At 39.1% G+C, this 18,656-nt stretch overlaps 1 protein-coding gene across 3 annotated transcripts in view; it reads right to left on the reverse strand.

The window, feature by feature from the left end:
* Nucleotides 1-18,287, reverse strand: part of LOC116325601 (BTB/POZ domain-containing protein kctd15) — a 35,527-nt gene extending 17,240 nt beyond the window's left edge. Inside the window, exons 1-2 of one of the 3 annotated variants that reach the window (XM_039612896.1) lie at nucleotides 18,057-18,287; nucleotides 6,253-6,428 (exon numbers count right to left, since the gene is read on the reverse strand). In XM_039612896.1, coding sequence (XP_039468830.1) covers nucleotides 6,253-6,416 — 164 coding nt within the window. In that variant the 5' untranslated portion in view covers nucleotides 6,417-6,428; nucleotides 18,057-18,287. The other 2 variants (XM_031746553.2, XM_039612893.1) reach the window with 2 other exon arrangements.
* Between the last annotated feature and the right edge of the window lie 369 nt (nucleotides 18,288-18,656).

The raw sequence follows: 18,656 nt of genomic DNA on the forward strand, positions 1-18,656 counted from the left end.
GAATGTAGCATTACAGCTCTATTATTCCATCTGTCAGAGGGCTGGAAATGAAACAGAGGTAGGAAATGGTGACGGGCCACATATTAATGTGAGAATATGTGGAAAAAGATATTTTACTTTTACAGTTTGATTTCGTTATTAATTTAAGGGGAATTCGGACAGACTCAATCCTACTGTAGGCCATACTGCTTTAATTTAATACAGTGTTACAGCTTGTAATAACACTCTTCTTGTGCTGTATTGTCTTAGTATGAGGGAAAATTGCAGAACGTAATTTTGTTAATGTATGTAATTGCAGTTCGCTTTAATGGTGAGAAGATTATTGTCTTGCAGCTGGAATTATAGTATATTAGCGTTTCTTTCTTTGCAATCTGTGCAAGTTTTTTTTGTAGAAGAATAAAAAGACAAAGCACCAGCTGATAATTCTGATCTAAAACATATACATTTATATTTGTCAATATGAACCACCCCACTGAGAATGGACTGACCTTTAAATATTTGAATTTGTTTTCAGAAATCCATTTTAAGATGAGAAACATGACCAGAACCCAACAAAGTGTGCTGAATTTTCATTTTCTCCCTCTATTAAATGGGTTGGTTAAAACGAATTAAAATAACTATATTAGTCAACAGAGGTATCTCTTCCACATGTTGAAGCAAGGACACAATAACTTCAAAGATAATGTAAATATCAGTGCCCAAATGATGTGAATAATGATAAACTAAAGACAGTAAATAGATATATACTTTTAAGCTTTCACTAAATATTGACAAGACTTTGCTATAATAATAAAACACTTGTTGCCTCCTAGTATCCCATGTTTAACCCCTTCAGTTTACTGCAAGATTAAGGGCTGGGCTGAAGCCAGCTACAGGGGCTCATCAAAGCAAAGAGTGGAAATTGCTGTTATCTTTAAACTTTCATCACACCATGCTGGTGCCGCGCCTCGAGATACCCTTGGACAGATATTCATTTCCCCTAATATTTGTGTGCTTTTCCTGCCGCTTACCTGCAGGTTCCTCTCTCGCTGGTCTAATGATCTCATCTAGGCACCTTCACTTTATCTGTTTGTTCATTTCCAAGTACTAAATATCCCCTTTTTAATAATTAAAAAACAGTTTTTTAGCATCTCCCTAATATTGAGAATGTGCAAGTGTCCCATTTCGCTAAACTTTCCGAAGTCTGAAGTGCAATAATTTAATTTGGTGACTCATTTTTAAACAAAACTCACCCTCAGCAGAGAAACCTGGAATGCCTACGCAGTGTAAATAAGCTGTACCGCTGATTTACACGAGAAATCTGTTGCACGTAACCTCTTTAACGTTTTCCGTGCACATTTACAGTACATCGTCTTGCAGAGAAACAGCTCTTGGCACGGAGCTATGTTGCTGTTATTATCATCATTTTGAAGTAATCAGCACTTTAATCACAACAACAGCTTCTAGGTTGGCTGACAAAGTTGTGCGACAAAAGAAAATCATAAAACCTATTTGCAAATGTGCCGACCAGCACACGCACACACACGCACACAAAGCACTGCCTGAACACTGGCATTGTCAAACTCTATTACATGACAGAGGAAGGGAGCTGTAGTGGGAATGTCAATGAACAAACACCAAGGCTTTACTCACAGACTCATTTCGCTTGAATTTACAATTACAATCGGCTGCTTTGTAAAAGTGTATGAGCTTGTAGTTATTGGCTGTATCAGGTATCTTCTGACCCTGATGTGTTGGCTCAACACACAGAAGCTATCAAATCAAATTTGCTCTGTCTCTTTTCTTTGACTTGACTGTGTGAAGAAGGAGAGCAAAGATGGTTCTCCCCCCTCTCTCCCCTCCTGCCATCCTTTCTCTTTTTCACTCTCTCCGACTTTCCTTCTTTCTGTCTCTCTCTCTCTGTCTCTATCCTTCTCCCTTACTTGCTTTCTCTCTGGAAATCGATGCAAAATGCTTTATAAAAAACCAATACTCATCTCCCTGTTTTGCCCGAGGTGTTCCTTTCTCATATGGTCTTGCAATTCTTCCAGCTAGAATTTCACCATACCCCTCCAGGCTAACTCTGTTTTTCATCTCCACTTTTTTAAAAAGCAATTAAAATGCTGCCTGTTTTTCTTTTTCTTTCCCTCTCTCCAACTCCCTTCTCTCTCGCTCTCTCTTTCTCTCTCTCTCTGTGTCTCGCTGTCTTCTCTGTTGGTCTCCTCATTTTTCCCTTTTCTGTTAAATCTCTGAATTGGAGAGTGGGCTGTTTTTAACAGGTAGGTAGAGAGAAAAGGGTGTGTCCACAGGGAGTGGGGGTTGTATAGAGAAATTAAGAGACAAGATACACAAACAGAAGGGCCAAAAAACAAAGAGACAGGCAACGAGATATCATTGCAAGAGAAGCAACGATAGGCGAAAGTACAAAAACACAGAAGTACAGAGAAAAGAAAAAGAAGCACAGAAAGAAACAAACAGAATGCAGGAGAAATGCAGAGAGATAAAGTGGGAGAGAAAAAGGTTTGACGGAACTAAAAAACTTGGATAATGCGTGCTAGTCACTGAAAACGAGGGAGGTGGTGGGTGTTAGAGGTTATCACGGATGGCTCAGATCTCCTACCCTTGTGGTGCCAAGCGAGGGCAGGCAGTGGGGCAGTAGGTGGGCAATATCTGGCAGGATGTTTGCTTCACCAGTTAAAGCCAGCCAGAGGCTGAGAGCTGCCAAAGACGCATCCTCGCGAGGTTGGGAATAGGACCCAGGTAACACTGATTCTACTTGAACCGACAATGTGTGGAAACTGTATCACTTGTGGACCCCTAACGAAGACAAAGCACCCAGTGCTTCTTGGAAAGTGAAACAAACACACCCAGGGATCTCGGTGAGGCTGTCCAACCTGACATCAAAGGCTGCCCACAATGGCTTCCGAGTAGGGAAAGTCAAATAAGAAAGTTCAAAACCAAATCGCTACAGTCCCTGGCTCTGATTCGCAAAGTCATGCTTGAAGCAACTGTGAAATACTAGATAAACTCATGGTTCTCCAAACAAGCTCTCCCAAAGGAAGGGTGATACAGGTTTCAAAATAAGGAAACACACTTTCGCTTTTTCCGAAGATCGTGACTTATGGAAAATAAATGAGAACATTTAACTCAAGTTCCAGCCTAACTATAATGCCTTTGAAAATCTTGACATGTCAAAGCAATCAGCAGCAACAGAATTCGTTGGTTCTCTGGTAATAACTTTCACTGTGTATAGCTCAGTTGCTCAGTATCTGTCCATATGGGGGTTAATGGCAAGATTATGTGATTTAAACAAAAAAATACTATAAACATGAATGTATTAATGCAAACATCTCCACTTTGGTACTGCCAATATTTGCCTGCAGCTCTGTTTTCTTATCTGTTACTTTATGGTTGTATAATACGGCTATTTCTACTCCGGAGCAACAATTACTTCCTGTTAATATTTAACATTAAGTGAACAGAGTAAAAGATTTATTTGAAAGCTTCAGCTTTATCTCATGGTGGTGTGTTGGTACTAAAAAAGAAGAGGCTTGTGATAATGAAACAAAATAGCAATGAAATAACACAACTCCAAAATTCTGTTGCATATTTTGAGCTCAGCTTATAGAAAAGTACATTTCCAGAAACAGAGGACCACTGAAAAAGCATAAAGCCAGTACAGATCTATCATCTCTGGACATAGAAGTCTCGTCTTCATAGAGAAAAATGTCCAGTGGTCCTTTCAAAATAGTTTCCTTGTCTGTGGAACATTTCCCCTAATTTCCTCAGCTTCTGTTCAAGTGACTGCTGAGACTGTCCTCTTTGAGAGCTACACAGAGTGCACATCAATGTTTCATGACCCTTGTCCCTTAATATGGCCCACACAGAAGAAGATGAATATCCACACATTAGTTACTAGACTAACTTTCTCTTGGCACCCTGCATTATTTAGAACCCAATCTATTAAAAGTAATCAGCAACTTCAAACTCTTTAGCCCTGCTCTTTCAGTCGTCACGTTTTCAGTTTTGCCCGTGCGCCTTTCTTGACCGGACGTAGCTGAACACAGCATATGCGGTTATGCCAGTGTAATTGTTTTGCTTTCTGCTGTCAGCCATTATCCTAATTCACACAAAAGGGCCCCTCCTTCCACTGGCTCCAGTGGAAAGTGGAGCCCCGAGGCCAACTGTACGCTGAGGAGGCTGGGAGAAAGAGAGAAACAGTGAGTGTATGCATGTGAATATGTGCATGTGTGCGCGTGTGTTTGTGTGTGATCCAGAGTGAGAAAGAAACAGCACAAGACAGAGGGAGGGAGAGAGAGGGAAGGAGCAAAGGAGCATGTGTGAAAAAGAGAAGGAGAAAGAAAGAGGAAAGAGCACTCCAACCAAACCAACACTCACACTGATATCCGGTCTTTACTGTAAAAACACTGCTTGGATGCTCTGACATGACTCTGTGCTGCATTTGGAGTAAAGACCCTGTGCATCTCAGAGTGAATAACTTCTTTGTAAAGTGTAAAGCTGCATCAGAGCATAATAAATACAGGAACACAATAGCAATGCACAATTGCGAATACAAATGACACAGAAATGTAAAAACCATCTGTCCACTGGATAAACTGACTATGACACTGAAATAGTGGACAAAAAAAATTGTCTTAATAACACAAACAACGATAAACCCTTTTCTGGTTTAAGCTTTATCTTTCTCATGACATGTTGCACTGGAATAAAAAGAGAGTTGTCAGGGATTTCCTGTCAGCGGACTCTATGAATATCAAGACTTTATTACCAGGGGATTATGCGGATTATTTCCTGTAGCCAATTTGGCAGGTTTTCTAACAACCTGGTGTATGTTTACCTTGGCCCACATGGGATTCAGCTGATGCCGAAATGCAGGGAGCATAATGCAATAAATGACACACTGCATTAGAGGAAAATACGGAAGGGGTAATTCAAATCAGCATAAAACGGAGTCATTTTATCATTATTTGAATTTGCTTCCTTTAGTAGTGGCACCTTGTTTGTGGATGGAGCTAAAAATGTGTATAAAAATGTGGGATGGTGGATTACCATCAGCTCTTACACAGCCTGAATCATCATGCTTTTTTTCTTACAAGTGCAAATGCTTCATGTGTGACTATAACAATCAGATGTCTGAAAGAGCAGGAGGAGCTTTTTTTGCACATACACATGTACCTGATATACAGAAAGTCGTTGCTGCGGTGAACAATTCAAAGTTTGTCTTCGGTATCATTCATCTCTTAGGCTCAAGCTGCAGCTTAAACTCGTCAAAAAATATAATGAAAACAATAGCTCACAAGATAAAAGGATAAGTCATGCAACTTTTTATTAAAATGTATTGATAAGGTCATGTTGCAACACATGATAAATGGTGGTTGCAAAAAAACCCCCTACAACTTGTAACATGCTATGATTTTAATCACATTTGAAGCTGTTTTACATCAACTTTGATTAAGGGGGTTCTGGACGCTTACGTCATTATTTTTTTTTCTAGTATTCCAAACAGCACTCTGATCTGCGGGAAAAATAAAATAAAATAAAATAAATAAATAAAGACTTTGAAAAGGGGGCGTAGTGTGAAAATGTTCTGCGTGGTGTGAATTCACACAAACACTACTACTCACATCAGCAGTAAAACATGTGTAAGGTTCTGCACAGCAGCTGAATTTTCAATAACAGCTACCATGTGAAAGGAGATAAAAAATAAAACCCTCGGAGGTATTTATTGGAAGATTGAAATAATCACCTTTAAAACAAACAAACAAAAAAGCAATCACATGTATCATTTTTAATGTAAGAAGTTGAAAGAATGAAGAGCAGAGAAATGCCCCCACATGATTTGAAAAGATATATGGGGAAATTGTCCCCAAAGTTTAACTGGTGGTGTCCCAATGCCAGTCAGCTATATGACTTGCTAACATTTCAGATTCTGTTAGACTTCATTAACAAAACCGCCAGTCAAATCTATTTTTTAAACGATTCACTGTGAAAAATGCAACATAAAGCTACTAAGATAAAAAGTGACTGAAATCTAACTGAATATTTATTTAGGAAACATTTTCCATTATTTAGTTAAACTGGAATAAATGCATAACTGTGTCACATTTTAAACAAAAGCAGCAAGAGACAGATTAAACTACTCTTTAGTTTGCTCATATTTCTTAAAGTTGATTTAAAAAAATAAAAAATAGATAAGCTATGAATTAATACATTAAGATCAGCAGCGATGCTAGAGGCAGGGACTGATCTTACCTTGAATCTGGGTACTTGGTGAGAGTTGCCAGGCTGCTAGTGTACATGTGTCCCCCGACATCAATGTGCACCGGGGCGTTCGCCTTGGTCAGCTGAGCCGGCAGAGGGATCCCCTGAGCGGCCAGAGGAGAGACCGGGGACCGGGTCAGAGACAGCCTTGACATGCTTCTTCCCTCCTGAAAACAAGTATAGAGAAAAGCCATGGGAATAAAGGTAAAGAAGAAATAAAAAAAATCAGCAGAGTGCTCCTAAACAGGGAAGTAGATAGTATCCTTTCTGAATGGTATCAGATCACTTCCATGTCTGTCTGGTCGCATATTTAGCCTGGAAATTATTGCCACCGCTCTAATTAAGTATGTTTGCATCTTTTCATGCAGCACCGCAGGCGAGGATAGGAGGATGCTTATTAGAATCGGGGTGAGAGAGAGAGAGAGAGAGAGAGAGAGAGAGAGAGAGAGAGAGAGACAGAAGGAGATAGACAGATAGAAAAAGAGAGGGGGAGAGGGAGACAGGGTGAGGGGGGAGAGAGAGGAATGCTAGGTGTCAGCCTCCAGGGGAATAAAATAAACTGCTGCTGCAATATTCTAATTAAAGGTCGCCTTATGTGTTAGACGTGATGCGCCCAGACACACCAACCACCAATCTAAGAGTAAGGAAAGCTCGACGGGGAGGGAGCTTTCAACTTTTCTTCTAACACGCACACGCATTCATTCAGTACACAAAAAGATTAAGATTGTCATGTGTCCGCAGATAGTTTGAGGCACACGGGCCTCATGTACTGCACAAAAACGCACCAGATTTCAGTCGAAACCAGGAGAAGTATCATGTTACTTGCAGGCCAAACTATTGTGTATCTTATTCCGTACTTGGTGTAGCTCAGTGTCGTTGATTAACCATTAAAATAATCTTACAAGTAAAGTACATGGCACTAGAGCCTACTGTATACAGACTGTGGGTGCACATATTTGGGACTGGGGCTTACTGGGAGCACGCCGGAACACTCCGAGGTCAGTGCTGAGCTGAATTAGATTATCTGATGAAATGTTTGACAAAATATTTTCAATTCGATACGCCGTCATTTGATTCCGCACTGCTTCAGGAGGAGCGGAGGAGGCGTTTATATCCAACCCTACTGGTGCGTAATTTGTTTGCCAACAGCGGCAGGTGAACCACAAAACCTCAGTATGGCCACATTTCAGTGTTACTATTATCTGTTACGAAGCATATTGTACATCACAGTGGCTGAGTTTATTTTTTTTAAAAGGAAAAGTAAACAAAGATATACTGTTCTTAGTCCATTTTCTTTAATAATCACAAAATAAAGGTCACCGTTTCTCCACTTTATCACCACTAGTCCGTGCCTACAGGCTCTGGTTGAAATACAGACCTTCCATTTGAGGAAATCTAAAACAATAATAGGAGCTTCATAGTACACATGTGTGTGTTTAAACAGACTGATATAATAAAATCCCAGCTTTCACTAAATTATGTGAACTGATCAGTTTTCTGTTGCACATATGGGCTGTTGCACTGTCATTACTGACAGACGGGAGACCTTTTGCCAAAGTCCAGCTCATCCCCGCGGCTCTGAGAGAAATGCCAGTGGGCACACTATGAGACAGGAGACTTTTTTTTATATAGACCTCCTCACAGCAGTATCGTATTCGTTTAATGCGATTACAAGAAGACGGGATTACATTTCAAAACCCAGGAACAGAGAAAAAACTTATACAGACTTAAGAAGTTTAGGGCACATACACAAAGACACACACGGACACCCATCGGTCTGTCCCATCGCGGGTATCTTCCTCGTTCCTACTTATCCACCATTTAAGCAATAAATTCCCTACACTGATATACAATGAAGAACAAATGTGGAAAATAAATATAGAAATCTTCTTACTATCCCGATCACATTCTCATTGATTTCTGTCGTTCCCAACTCCCTTGTTCCCTATTACATACACACAAACAGTGAGTGACACACGTAGACACACAACACATAAATTCCTTCACAAAATCACAGCAGCTACAGAGACTCAACTTTCCTTCTTTGAATTGCTTTCTTGCTGCTTCCCTTCGCTGACCCCTGCTCAGACATACTGCTGTCGAGCACACACTTAATGACAGCGACATAAACCTGACGACTGATCTTTAAAACAACCACGAAAAAGGACACAGAAATCTCTGAAAAAGAAACGGTGCGATACAACACTCCCTCCGCAGGAACACCACAAGCCCGTGCTCTGCCTTTAATCTACCAAATGCTCAACATGGCGTCTTATTGCTGCTGTACAATTAAAAGCATAATCCCGACACGTGTAATACACGACCCGATTGATAAAACACACACGTGTTAACTATAGGGTACAGTCTGGCAGAAAAGACAGAAAATACACTTTGGTCGAGCAGTAGCCCTATGCAGGACTCTCCAGCACAGTTCAACTGTCCTTCCCGAAAACTGTACAGCCTAAGCCTACACTGTGCGTAAAAAACATTGGATTCTGTAATATTAAATTGTCACCCTACCGTTTCAAACATTGTAGGGAGTCCGGAGGAAATCCGTGCCGGCGGTCAGTCCCAGCTGCTGTCCGCGTAACCCCCAAAAATTTTCAAATATTTTCTCCAAATGCCCCCGAGTTTGTCACCGAACTACACCGCCGTCCAGTTCCAATACCTATACTGCCGCACGGAAAAGCCAAGTATTTTTTCTGTATCCCACACAAAACTGCTTTTAAAAGACGCTAGGTTGTGGCCAGGATCGACTGCAAAGAGTCTCTGTGGCTTTAAAGGCTCAATTGCAAGGCTGGCTCGACCTGTCCTCACCAAGCTTCTTTGTACCAAAGCGCACAGGAAGCGTCCTTACCTTGAACATAGATGAGATGATCTCCTTCCCCTTCTCTGCTCTTATTTGGATACGCGTAAAATGTGCGCTCTTATTGGAATCCTGCTTCGTATTTCGGCTTCTTGTCTGCCTTTTTGCCTAAATGAAACTGCCCCTGTGGTTTGTTATGAGAAGAAGAAAGCCAATAATCCTTCTCTAAATAACAGAGCGGAGCTAAAAAAGAAAAATCTTGCTCCGGGCTGCCCAAGCGCCTCTGGGCCAGGGATTAGGCTACAATTAGCTCAACTACACTCTCTCACCCAGGCAATTTTCTCAAGGAAGAAAACGTGATACCCTCTATTCCCGAAATTATGACTACATAGATATAATAACTTATCTTATTTTTTCCGGCAAAAAGTAGACCGATCCCCTTAACGGTGTGAAGTTGTGATTTCGAGGGGGTAGGAAACCTAACAGGCAACTGTCTGTCGCTCAATAGATTTAGAGCAGCAAAAAGCAGATTTTAATCATTGTCATTTCGTCTGATGTAATAGTTCCCCAGGCTGTCCAGCTAGTAGGATTACATTTCCATTTCCATCTCCAAGCTAAATTTAAAGTTTAAAGCGGGCGGGCTGCCATAGTCCTTTACTCAGGCAACATATAATAAAGACGCAATAACTTGTTGATAAAGTCTCAGCAGGAAAAAATATGTTGAAAATGAAGCGATATCCTTGAACCAATATCTTTCATGCCGTGATTTTTCCCCCGTGTTCCCGCTCTCTATTCCTCTCCCTCTCTCTCTTGCCTTAATGTCTGGAGTTGTAACGCCAAATTTCCTGCAGGCCATTAAAATCAAATGACGTCTATGGACATGCATGCATGCTGCTGCAGAAAGCGCCCTCACAACCTGCCTGCAGCCAAATGCGCCATTTCAATTATAGCGCAGGGCTTAGATGGAGATATCTGCCCAGAACACCCCCCTCTCTACTCAACAATGAAAGGAGGCAGCCTCCAGACTTTTGGAAAATAAGATTGTGCCTGATTATTGTTATTTTTCAACAGAGAAAGACACAATGCAAGTGATGAAGCGCTAAAGTGTTGCGCCACTTCAGCACAAAGTAAAAGGGGGAAGAAGGAGTCAAGCAGGTGCTCACGCCAAGGAAACTATTATTTATTTATTTGCATGTTTGTTTATTTGCGGGTAAATAACTGTGAATAATTGATGCAACATCGAGCCCAGTAATTACTCTGTACCAGAATCGTGAGAGGGGTGTAATATTCGTTTCTTGATATTTGGCGCCAACCAGTGTAGGAACTTATTATTGGTCCACAGGAAATACATCAATTCACTCACTATGTTGGAGCCTCGTTTATACCGAATAGTATTAACATTCTTTTTAAGCACATAGATTTCCAAAGCAATATCACTATGATACTCTTCTAACATTTTCTTATCTTATATATATATATGTATATATATATATATATATATATATATATATATATATATATATATATATATATATATATATATATATATATATATATATATATGTATGTGTGTGTGTGTGTGTGTGTGTGTGTGTGTGTATAACAAAGCGAGAGAGAGAGAGACAGAGAGAAAGAGACAGATTTATAGAAAATCGGCATAAAATAACGGATATTTAAATATAAAATTAAAAAGTGCTGGTGATATTTGACAGCAAGCTGATGGATGTGTGAGAATGCGCCTCTCCTTGAAGCAAGTGAAGTCTTTATAATTAGAGAGACCTCAGCGTGCCTCAAGCGCTCCCTTCTTCCCCTCTGGCACAGATTTGTTGCTTCCAGAGGTACAGACTGGAGGGAAAGCGGGATTTTTTTTCTCATTAAAGGAAACAAGCCCGGAGTTAGTTCAATTACATGAAGTATGCAGGGATGTTGTAAATTTAAAGATTTAAATAGCTTACAAAGTGGCCCCGGGCCCCATCAGTTAATTTCCTTAATTTATGGATTTTATCGGTGTCTATGTGGAAGGGAAGAAGTAGGTCATCTTGAGGATTTGCATGCAGCTTTGAGATTTCCCAAATCTAAACATCTGTCCTCCTGACCAGCACCTCAGCAAGTGAGAAGACAGACAGGTTTCCATTTCTATTTTGCTAACCGTCCAAAAAACTGTCCCTACGATTAGTGTTTTTTCTTCGTTTCCAGGGTTAAAAATGTAGATCTGATTGTACTATTTGACCCAGGTAACGGGATTATAGATGTTTGGTCTCCCTGATGCAGGCACAGAGAGAGATAACAGCTCTGTTCTAGTTTTCTTTAAAGGATTATTCCACATAATTTCTCTATTATTTTAAATGTTTACTTATGTAAAACTACAAAATGAACATAGATTTTTGCTCAAATCTGAGTCAAGATGTTTATGCTGCAACGTGAAGCGTTCAACTGCATACATCAGTCAAAATTTCAAAGTCTCCTTCAGACATATGTTAATGAAGTATATGAATTAATGCATGACCCCGAGAAGAATAACTTTGCCTCTAGGTTCAAATGCAAGGTGCTATTAGTTATGTTGCCTAAAGTGGCACAGAGGACAATGCTGTGCCTTTCTCCAGCTTTATCACAAGAGGATTATATATGATTTTTAAAGCTTTTTCTACTATATATTAATCACAGCATCAACAGTGTATTGTATGCTTTATGCCTCTGAGGGATAAATTGTACTATTTTTTTTAATTAAAAACAATTTATTCCACCTTCTTTTTTGTGGTACAGACACATGCTTACCTTTTTTTTTTTAACATTTATTTTTTGCTGCAAGCAGGTCAGATATCTGACACCAATGAATGAGTGCATGCTGGTATTTTTTTTTTTTTAATCTGGAGGATATACTTATTACTCAAATGAAAGATGGAACATGGCACCATCTGCTGGTTAGGTGTAACACTGTGAACAAAAAACCCTTTTCAATGAATACTCTGCTGCATACTGATGAGCTTAACTATTATTAAATCCTTTATTTAAACATGCTGTCTCATTGAGATCAAGACATCGTTTTCAACAGAAACCTGTGTATAAAAAACATATTCAATTATGACATCAACTTTTTTCTTTTAATCCAGCCTCCCCCCCAAAAACATAGGGTTGGATTTGATACTAGCATTGGGGTCAGAGGATCTCAGAGGATTAAAAAAAGCATGTACAAGGGATCTTACTGTGGGATTTGCAAATTTTGGTATTGATCTAAAATCAAGCAAATACAGGGTCAGTATTGCCGATTCTGATACTTTTAAGCTATAAAGGCAGTTTATCAAGGGGAGAGCCACGTGTCATGATTCATAAGATGAATCATCAATTTGCAAATTCAGAACACGCTTGAATGACCACTAATTCAAATTGATTTTTTACTTTCCCCAATACTTATTTAACACAGAACACAACTTTCACCTTTTATGGATTTTAAAGCTGGGTTTTTTGGATACCTGGAATGTAAATGTGCCCGTCACTAAATCACTTTGGATCATCTTCTGTTGTTCAAATGTGCTATAAGCTACAAATCAAACAGATGTGACTGGAACACATCTATTTGATTTATAGCTTCTATTTGACATATAACTTTGATTTAAGGTTCAGACATTTTTCATAGTGCATGTTTGAGGTAAAAACAAATAAATAAACAGAATTCAGCGGGCAATAAACAAATAAAGTATCTATCCTAACTTGTCAGTATCAATTCAATACCAATGCCAGTGTTGGTATTAATATTTTCAATATCTGGGTCTATCCAGCCACCTCTAGTTTTTGCATAAACATAAATTTTACCTTTGAAAAATGTTCAAATAAAGCCAGAGAATGAAGCTTCATAGGTCAATCCATTTGTAGGCAGCAAAGTAATGAAAAAATTCCTTGAAGACGTTTCACCTCTCATCCAAGAAGTTTCTACAGAAGCTCCTCGGATGAGAGGTGAAACATCTTCAAGGAAACTTACAGAAGTCCAGAGGCTTTTCTTTCCAAGCTCCTTAGACTACGATGACCTGGATGACTGAGAACCATCACAGACGTAATGAAAAATAGTTTTTCCAGGTTCACTGTGAATAACAGGTAATGTTAGCACATTCTGTGACCTGAAATTGCATGTAACCGAGCAATTCCACAGTAGAGCCTTGTAAATAAACACCACACACTGCCACTTTTTTCTGTTTCCTAAGGTTGACCATCCTACTTCTTCATAGAAGAGTAAGAAAGGCCTACATCAATTTATCATTGGTAAATTACAATGCACTGTGATGCAAGAATCAAGATGCTTCAAGGTGGATGAAGAAACATCAATATAAACAATATCACCATAAGAAATATAAATATCATTTTCTTGATTGGTGTTTCAAAAGGTCTAATGAACTGTTCACTGATACATTTAGATGATCGCATGTGCTTCAAGGGAAGAGCCAGTGGCATAACACAGTGCCGTCTGCATAAAAATGTACATTATAATTTTTGGACCAGGTGTAATATTGTTTCTATATATGGTGGAATCTGACAGTCAGTAATCATCAATAATAATTAATCAGTAAAGTTGGTATTAATGTACAAGGGTGATGGGTAATGATAAAACACACATTTACCAGTCATTTTGAAGCCATATGCTGTACTACTTATTATTTCATTAAATGTTTTAAATAGGCTTTTATATTATAGGTTATTATAGGTTATATTGGTTTATTTTTTAATATTTATTCTCTCTTTTTTTATTCTTACTTTTCAATTAAAGCCTTTAGGGCATTTGGCCAACATGTCCTTTTTTTGATCCACATAACCCAGGTCACCCACACAACTGTACTACATGTGCACAAAGGTGAAAACAGTAGGCACAATACAGTCACATCCGCCCTTCTAAATGTGAGCATTTGCAAGAATCTCTTTCAAGCATTCCACTTCTACTTGCCCCTCTGGCGTGTGGAGAAAGTTTGAAAAGAACGCTCAGAACTTGCTTTTAGTAATCTGCATGCCTTGTGGAGCCCGGTTGCTGTCAATCGCTCCGTTCTTACAGCCATTTGACATTCTGCTTGATGTTGGTGTGTGTCTGAGGTGCAGCAGCGACACTTATTGTTCATTATTTCAGCGAGAGAGAGAGAGAGAGAGAGAGAGAGGGAGAGAAGGTAAAAAGGTGTCAGTTTATTAATAGAACGTATGGAGTTGTGTTGCTCACAAACACCTAACAAGCACAGCTCAGAATTCCCTCAAGTGCTTAATGCCAGCAATTAAGTTTCAGAAAAAGCTGAGCACAAGGAGAGTGTGTACACTCTGTGTACTTCTGAGAGTTGCTGTTATGAGACAGTTCCACTTTTACAGGTAAAACTGCAATGACTCTGATGCTGTCAAGTTCAGTCTTTGTTTATTCAGAATCTTAATGTGATTGGTTGAGACATTTACTAAATATTAGCCAATTGGAAGCCTGCAGAGTACCCCAAACATGCTAGACTCTGAACCTTGAAAAAGGCAGTGTACTTTGATGCCATCATGGTACTTAATATTACTTCACTAAAAAATGGAAAATCTTACATATTCTACCCCCTTTTTTGACATCTTATCAACTGGATATTTTTTTAAATAAAAGTATTTCAGAAAAAAGGCAATTTCCCATATAGACCAATAAATCGATTATAAAAATACAGTATTGTGATAATTTTATATATTATATTACCTGTATTTTTATTTTTATTTTTTTTCTTTGTGCAAAGAAAATATCCTCCTCTCATTCTGGCGTGTTATAGATCAGATAAATTAAAAAAGAAATCTGACATTTTAATGAAGCAGAAAATGTATTTTCCACATTTTAAGAATTGTCTAAAATCTCAAAATCTGCTGCCATCATGTGGTCTAAAGCTCTAAATATTTACAAACTGATGAAAAAGTACCTGTGAAGGAGGTCATCAGGTAATAGAGGCATTCGTGAGTACAGGATGAAATTAGAACATGAGAATGTTTATGAAACTTTGCCAAAATGCCAAGAAATTAGACATTTTTTCTGTTTTGTCAGAGGAGAAGAGGTGATAATGTAACTTTGTTTTATGTCATCTCTTGTATCCGTCACCAAATTTTCATTTCTATGTGCAGTCCTCTCTGAAGTTCTTTGGGGAAAAAACAAAATCCTCTGAAATGTGTTATTCTGCTTCTGGCTCAAACCAGTCTTACAAGCATCCAGCCTCATGCCTTGAATGTGTAAACAGAGGAAAAATGATCTTTTGCTTTTGTTGCTGCTACTATTTGGTTAGCAGTAACAACGTGAACAGTGTGATGTCTCCAATCACATCTGGTATGCATCACATAGCATTCCCCCCGCTCAATGTGCCTTGGGGGAAGTCCCTGGCATTGCAGAGCACCCACAGTCCTCATTAGAGTGCATGTGTCATGATGGCATCAACCCACAGCCTTGACTTATGTTTTATATTTACAATCATCCATCACAGCACTGTCATCACAACAGTCAGAAAACATGGATTGAGTCTTGAATGGTTTGAGCTGATCCAGCTCATGTTTGTAAGTCTTGGTACGTACAACATCCTCGAGGGCCTTTTTCTGTCTGTAGCTATGTTGTTGAGACTAGTAATGGCCTGAGACTGAAGCTTGAGTCCCTGTCCTTTTGTTGTGCGCTGAGCTCCCTAACAGCACAGTAGAGGGACAGGGTTTGATGTGTCTTCTGAAGGCCTGCTGCTTTGTCAACACTGAGGCCTGTGCACTGACACTATGGAAGCTAAGTGCCGCAGGGTGACATGGAGGGGAGTGGTGGGGTTGGGGTGGAAGGGAAGGGTGGGTCACTGCAGCCTGGTAAAAGAGAGACAGACAGAGGAGGAGAGAGAAGAGAGGCAATGGGGGAAGGGTGCATGCTAGTGCGGCCAGCGCCCAAGGCTAGAGGAGAGTGCTCTGTGCAGCAGACTGCCTGATAGGGACTGAGGCTGCTGGCTGATGACATTTTATGGTCACAACATGCAATCCAACCAACTTTAGTTGGTGAAAATCCAGTTTTCATATACTCAATGGTGGTGGGTTTTTTGTTTGGGCTTTTTTTGTTACAGCCACACAAAGAATGACGCAGTTTTGCATGTCATCATGTCCTTTGAGTTTTAGTTCTTTTACAGGAAACACAGCAGTGGTTGGTAAAAAAAACTTAAGTCATAACATATGGAAGCACAACACACTATTAAAAGTATTTTTGTAGCTTACACTTTACAAAAAAGAACTAAGAAAACATCACATATGAGTAAATGATATAAAATAAAAAAAAGCATTTTTAAGCATTCTTTAATTTCTGTACTTAAGTGGATTGTTGAGGCATTCTTTTGTTATTTTAGGATGGATAAAAAAGTGTCATCAATTATGTTATAAAAAAAAAGATGTACAGTAATGAAATAGTTAATAGAAAATAAAAAATAAACCTGACTTTGTTTTTTTCTTTTCTTTTAATGACCTCATCTTGTTTAGACTACCTTACTATCACCAAGCTACAACAGTAAAGTTCTGCTTATGCTACAGTACTAGAAACCCATCTTCTGGCATAAAATGCATGACTTTTAAAGTGCTTTGACAATGTCGGGTTATTAATTTTTTCCTTCGTCACTGGAGTTTCTCTAAGCAGCATAATACAGTATCATTTATACAAGGTAAAAAGATGCAACATCTGGGTTTTGCTGAATAGGGTGTTACGAGCCAGTTAACCCATGATATATCTGTTTTGTGCAGTGAATTACAGTCTGAATGTGTTAGCTGTCCTCCAGAAGGTGAGGCAGTGCTAACACTGGGGCTTGCCAGAGGCACTGCTCTCTCTCAGCCTGGGCTGGTGCAGGCTAAGAAGCCAGCACCTCATAGACATTGCTTTCTTTCACCAACACTTTGTGTTAAGTGGCCATAAGTAATACTGGGTGTGTATTATGTGCTGAAAGCGGAGTTTATTCTCTTACACATAATTACTGTTCAGCCATGTGTGTGGTCTCAGTGCTTTCTCATCTGTTTCAGCTCAGACCTCATCGAATCACTTTATGCCCCTGATAAATGATTGTAACCAGTGGTGCAGTGCAGTGAAGACCAGTCCCTTCATCAGCATCAACTTACTTTTCATTATAAAGTGAATCTTAGTGGTGTTTAGAGTTAGTGAAATAGTGAAAGGTCTCATCTAGTCACACGGTCAATGTTTGGCTTTATCTGACCCATTAATTCACTAGTATTATTTACATACTTTAACATATATACATTACTTTCAGATTTTTGTTACCTTTAAGCATGAACTAATTCTATTTCTTTCTGGACTATGTTAAGGTTATCATTTACTTTAAGGAATAACGTTCACCTAAGCGTTCATCAATTATGCCAAACTATTTAAAATATGTATTCATAACTCCTACTATTCCATTTAACACCTACCGTTTTTAACAAAATAAAAATTGTTAAATGCTTATCATACATAATTTTAACTGCCACCCCCCCCCACCCCTATTTTGGCCTTGAATTTAATATGTCTTTTTTTTTCCTGGCTATCAGGTCAGCATAGAAGGCACTCCTTGTCCAGTGAAATATAAAACCAGGACTCAATTAAAACCTAAGTGATAGTCATTGAGCTTTTCATCCTTTAAATTAGTCTACTGCCCTCTTGTGGCTGTTGGAATGTGTCTCTGGAAGGTGGTTAAACTCTGCTCGCCTACAGTTCTACTGAAATCTGTAACAGTTCTCGATTTCAGTGGTCTTTCCATGTCCCGTTAACATTATACTGTCTGTTAACAAAAGCTTGTGCATGCTGAGAATCCAGTAGGCTTTTGCGGTTGTTTGCGCATGCGCATGCCGGATAAACCTTCCTCGGACGGAAAAGAGATGGAAGATCTTTGTACAAGACAAGCTACTGCTGGCTCTGCTTTCACTGCTCTCACTATCATTCGCGACTGGTATGGAAACAGAGGTACAGAGTAAACAATGTTTTTGTGATCTAACCTCTTAACAGATAAGTTAGTCTTACCTTGCCCAACACGTAAGAAACTTAATAATTCCTTTAGCACGTTAGTGAGAAAAGCCTTGAAGCTCGACCGGAGGCGCTAGGTCCTGCCATGGTGACCTGAACAGGTGAAGGCTCCACCCACATTTTCAGATTCGCGTCTCCTAGAAATACTTTAAATCTACCAAGTTTAATCAGCTGTTTCACCAGTACCTCATCTTAATTTTTCATTAATATTTTTAATTCCCTTGTAGAAATTGGTAGTTAACCATGTCACACAGTGCTCAAGCCTTATAATATAGCGGATGTTTTGTTGTTCATGTATTTTAATATACTTCTTTAAAATCAAACTGAAAGCATTTGTTTGTAAGTGCAGTAAAAACTGTTTTTTTTTTTTTTACGAGATATGCGGTCCTCGCAGGACAGCGGCACTACAAACATGATTTTGATATATTACTGTATATTTAAAATGAGCTCAACTGTACATATCAGCAGCAGTAATATTAATCCATATTACACTGACAAGGAACATTTTTCTGCAGAATAATTACTGTTACTTCCAATACATTATGCCAGTAATACACAGTTTATGTGTCGTGATGTGTTTTCATAGTGTTTTATTGC

This window comes from Oreochromis aureus, linkage group 1, assembly GCF_013358895.1.
Source record: "Oreochromis aureus strain Israel breed Guangdong linkage group 1, ZZ_aureus, whole genome shotgun sequence".
NCBI classification, from domain to species: domain Eukaryota; kingdom Metazoa; phylum Chordata; class Actinopteri; order Cichliformes; family Cichlidae; genus Oreochromis; species Oreochromis aureus.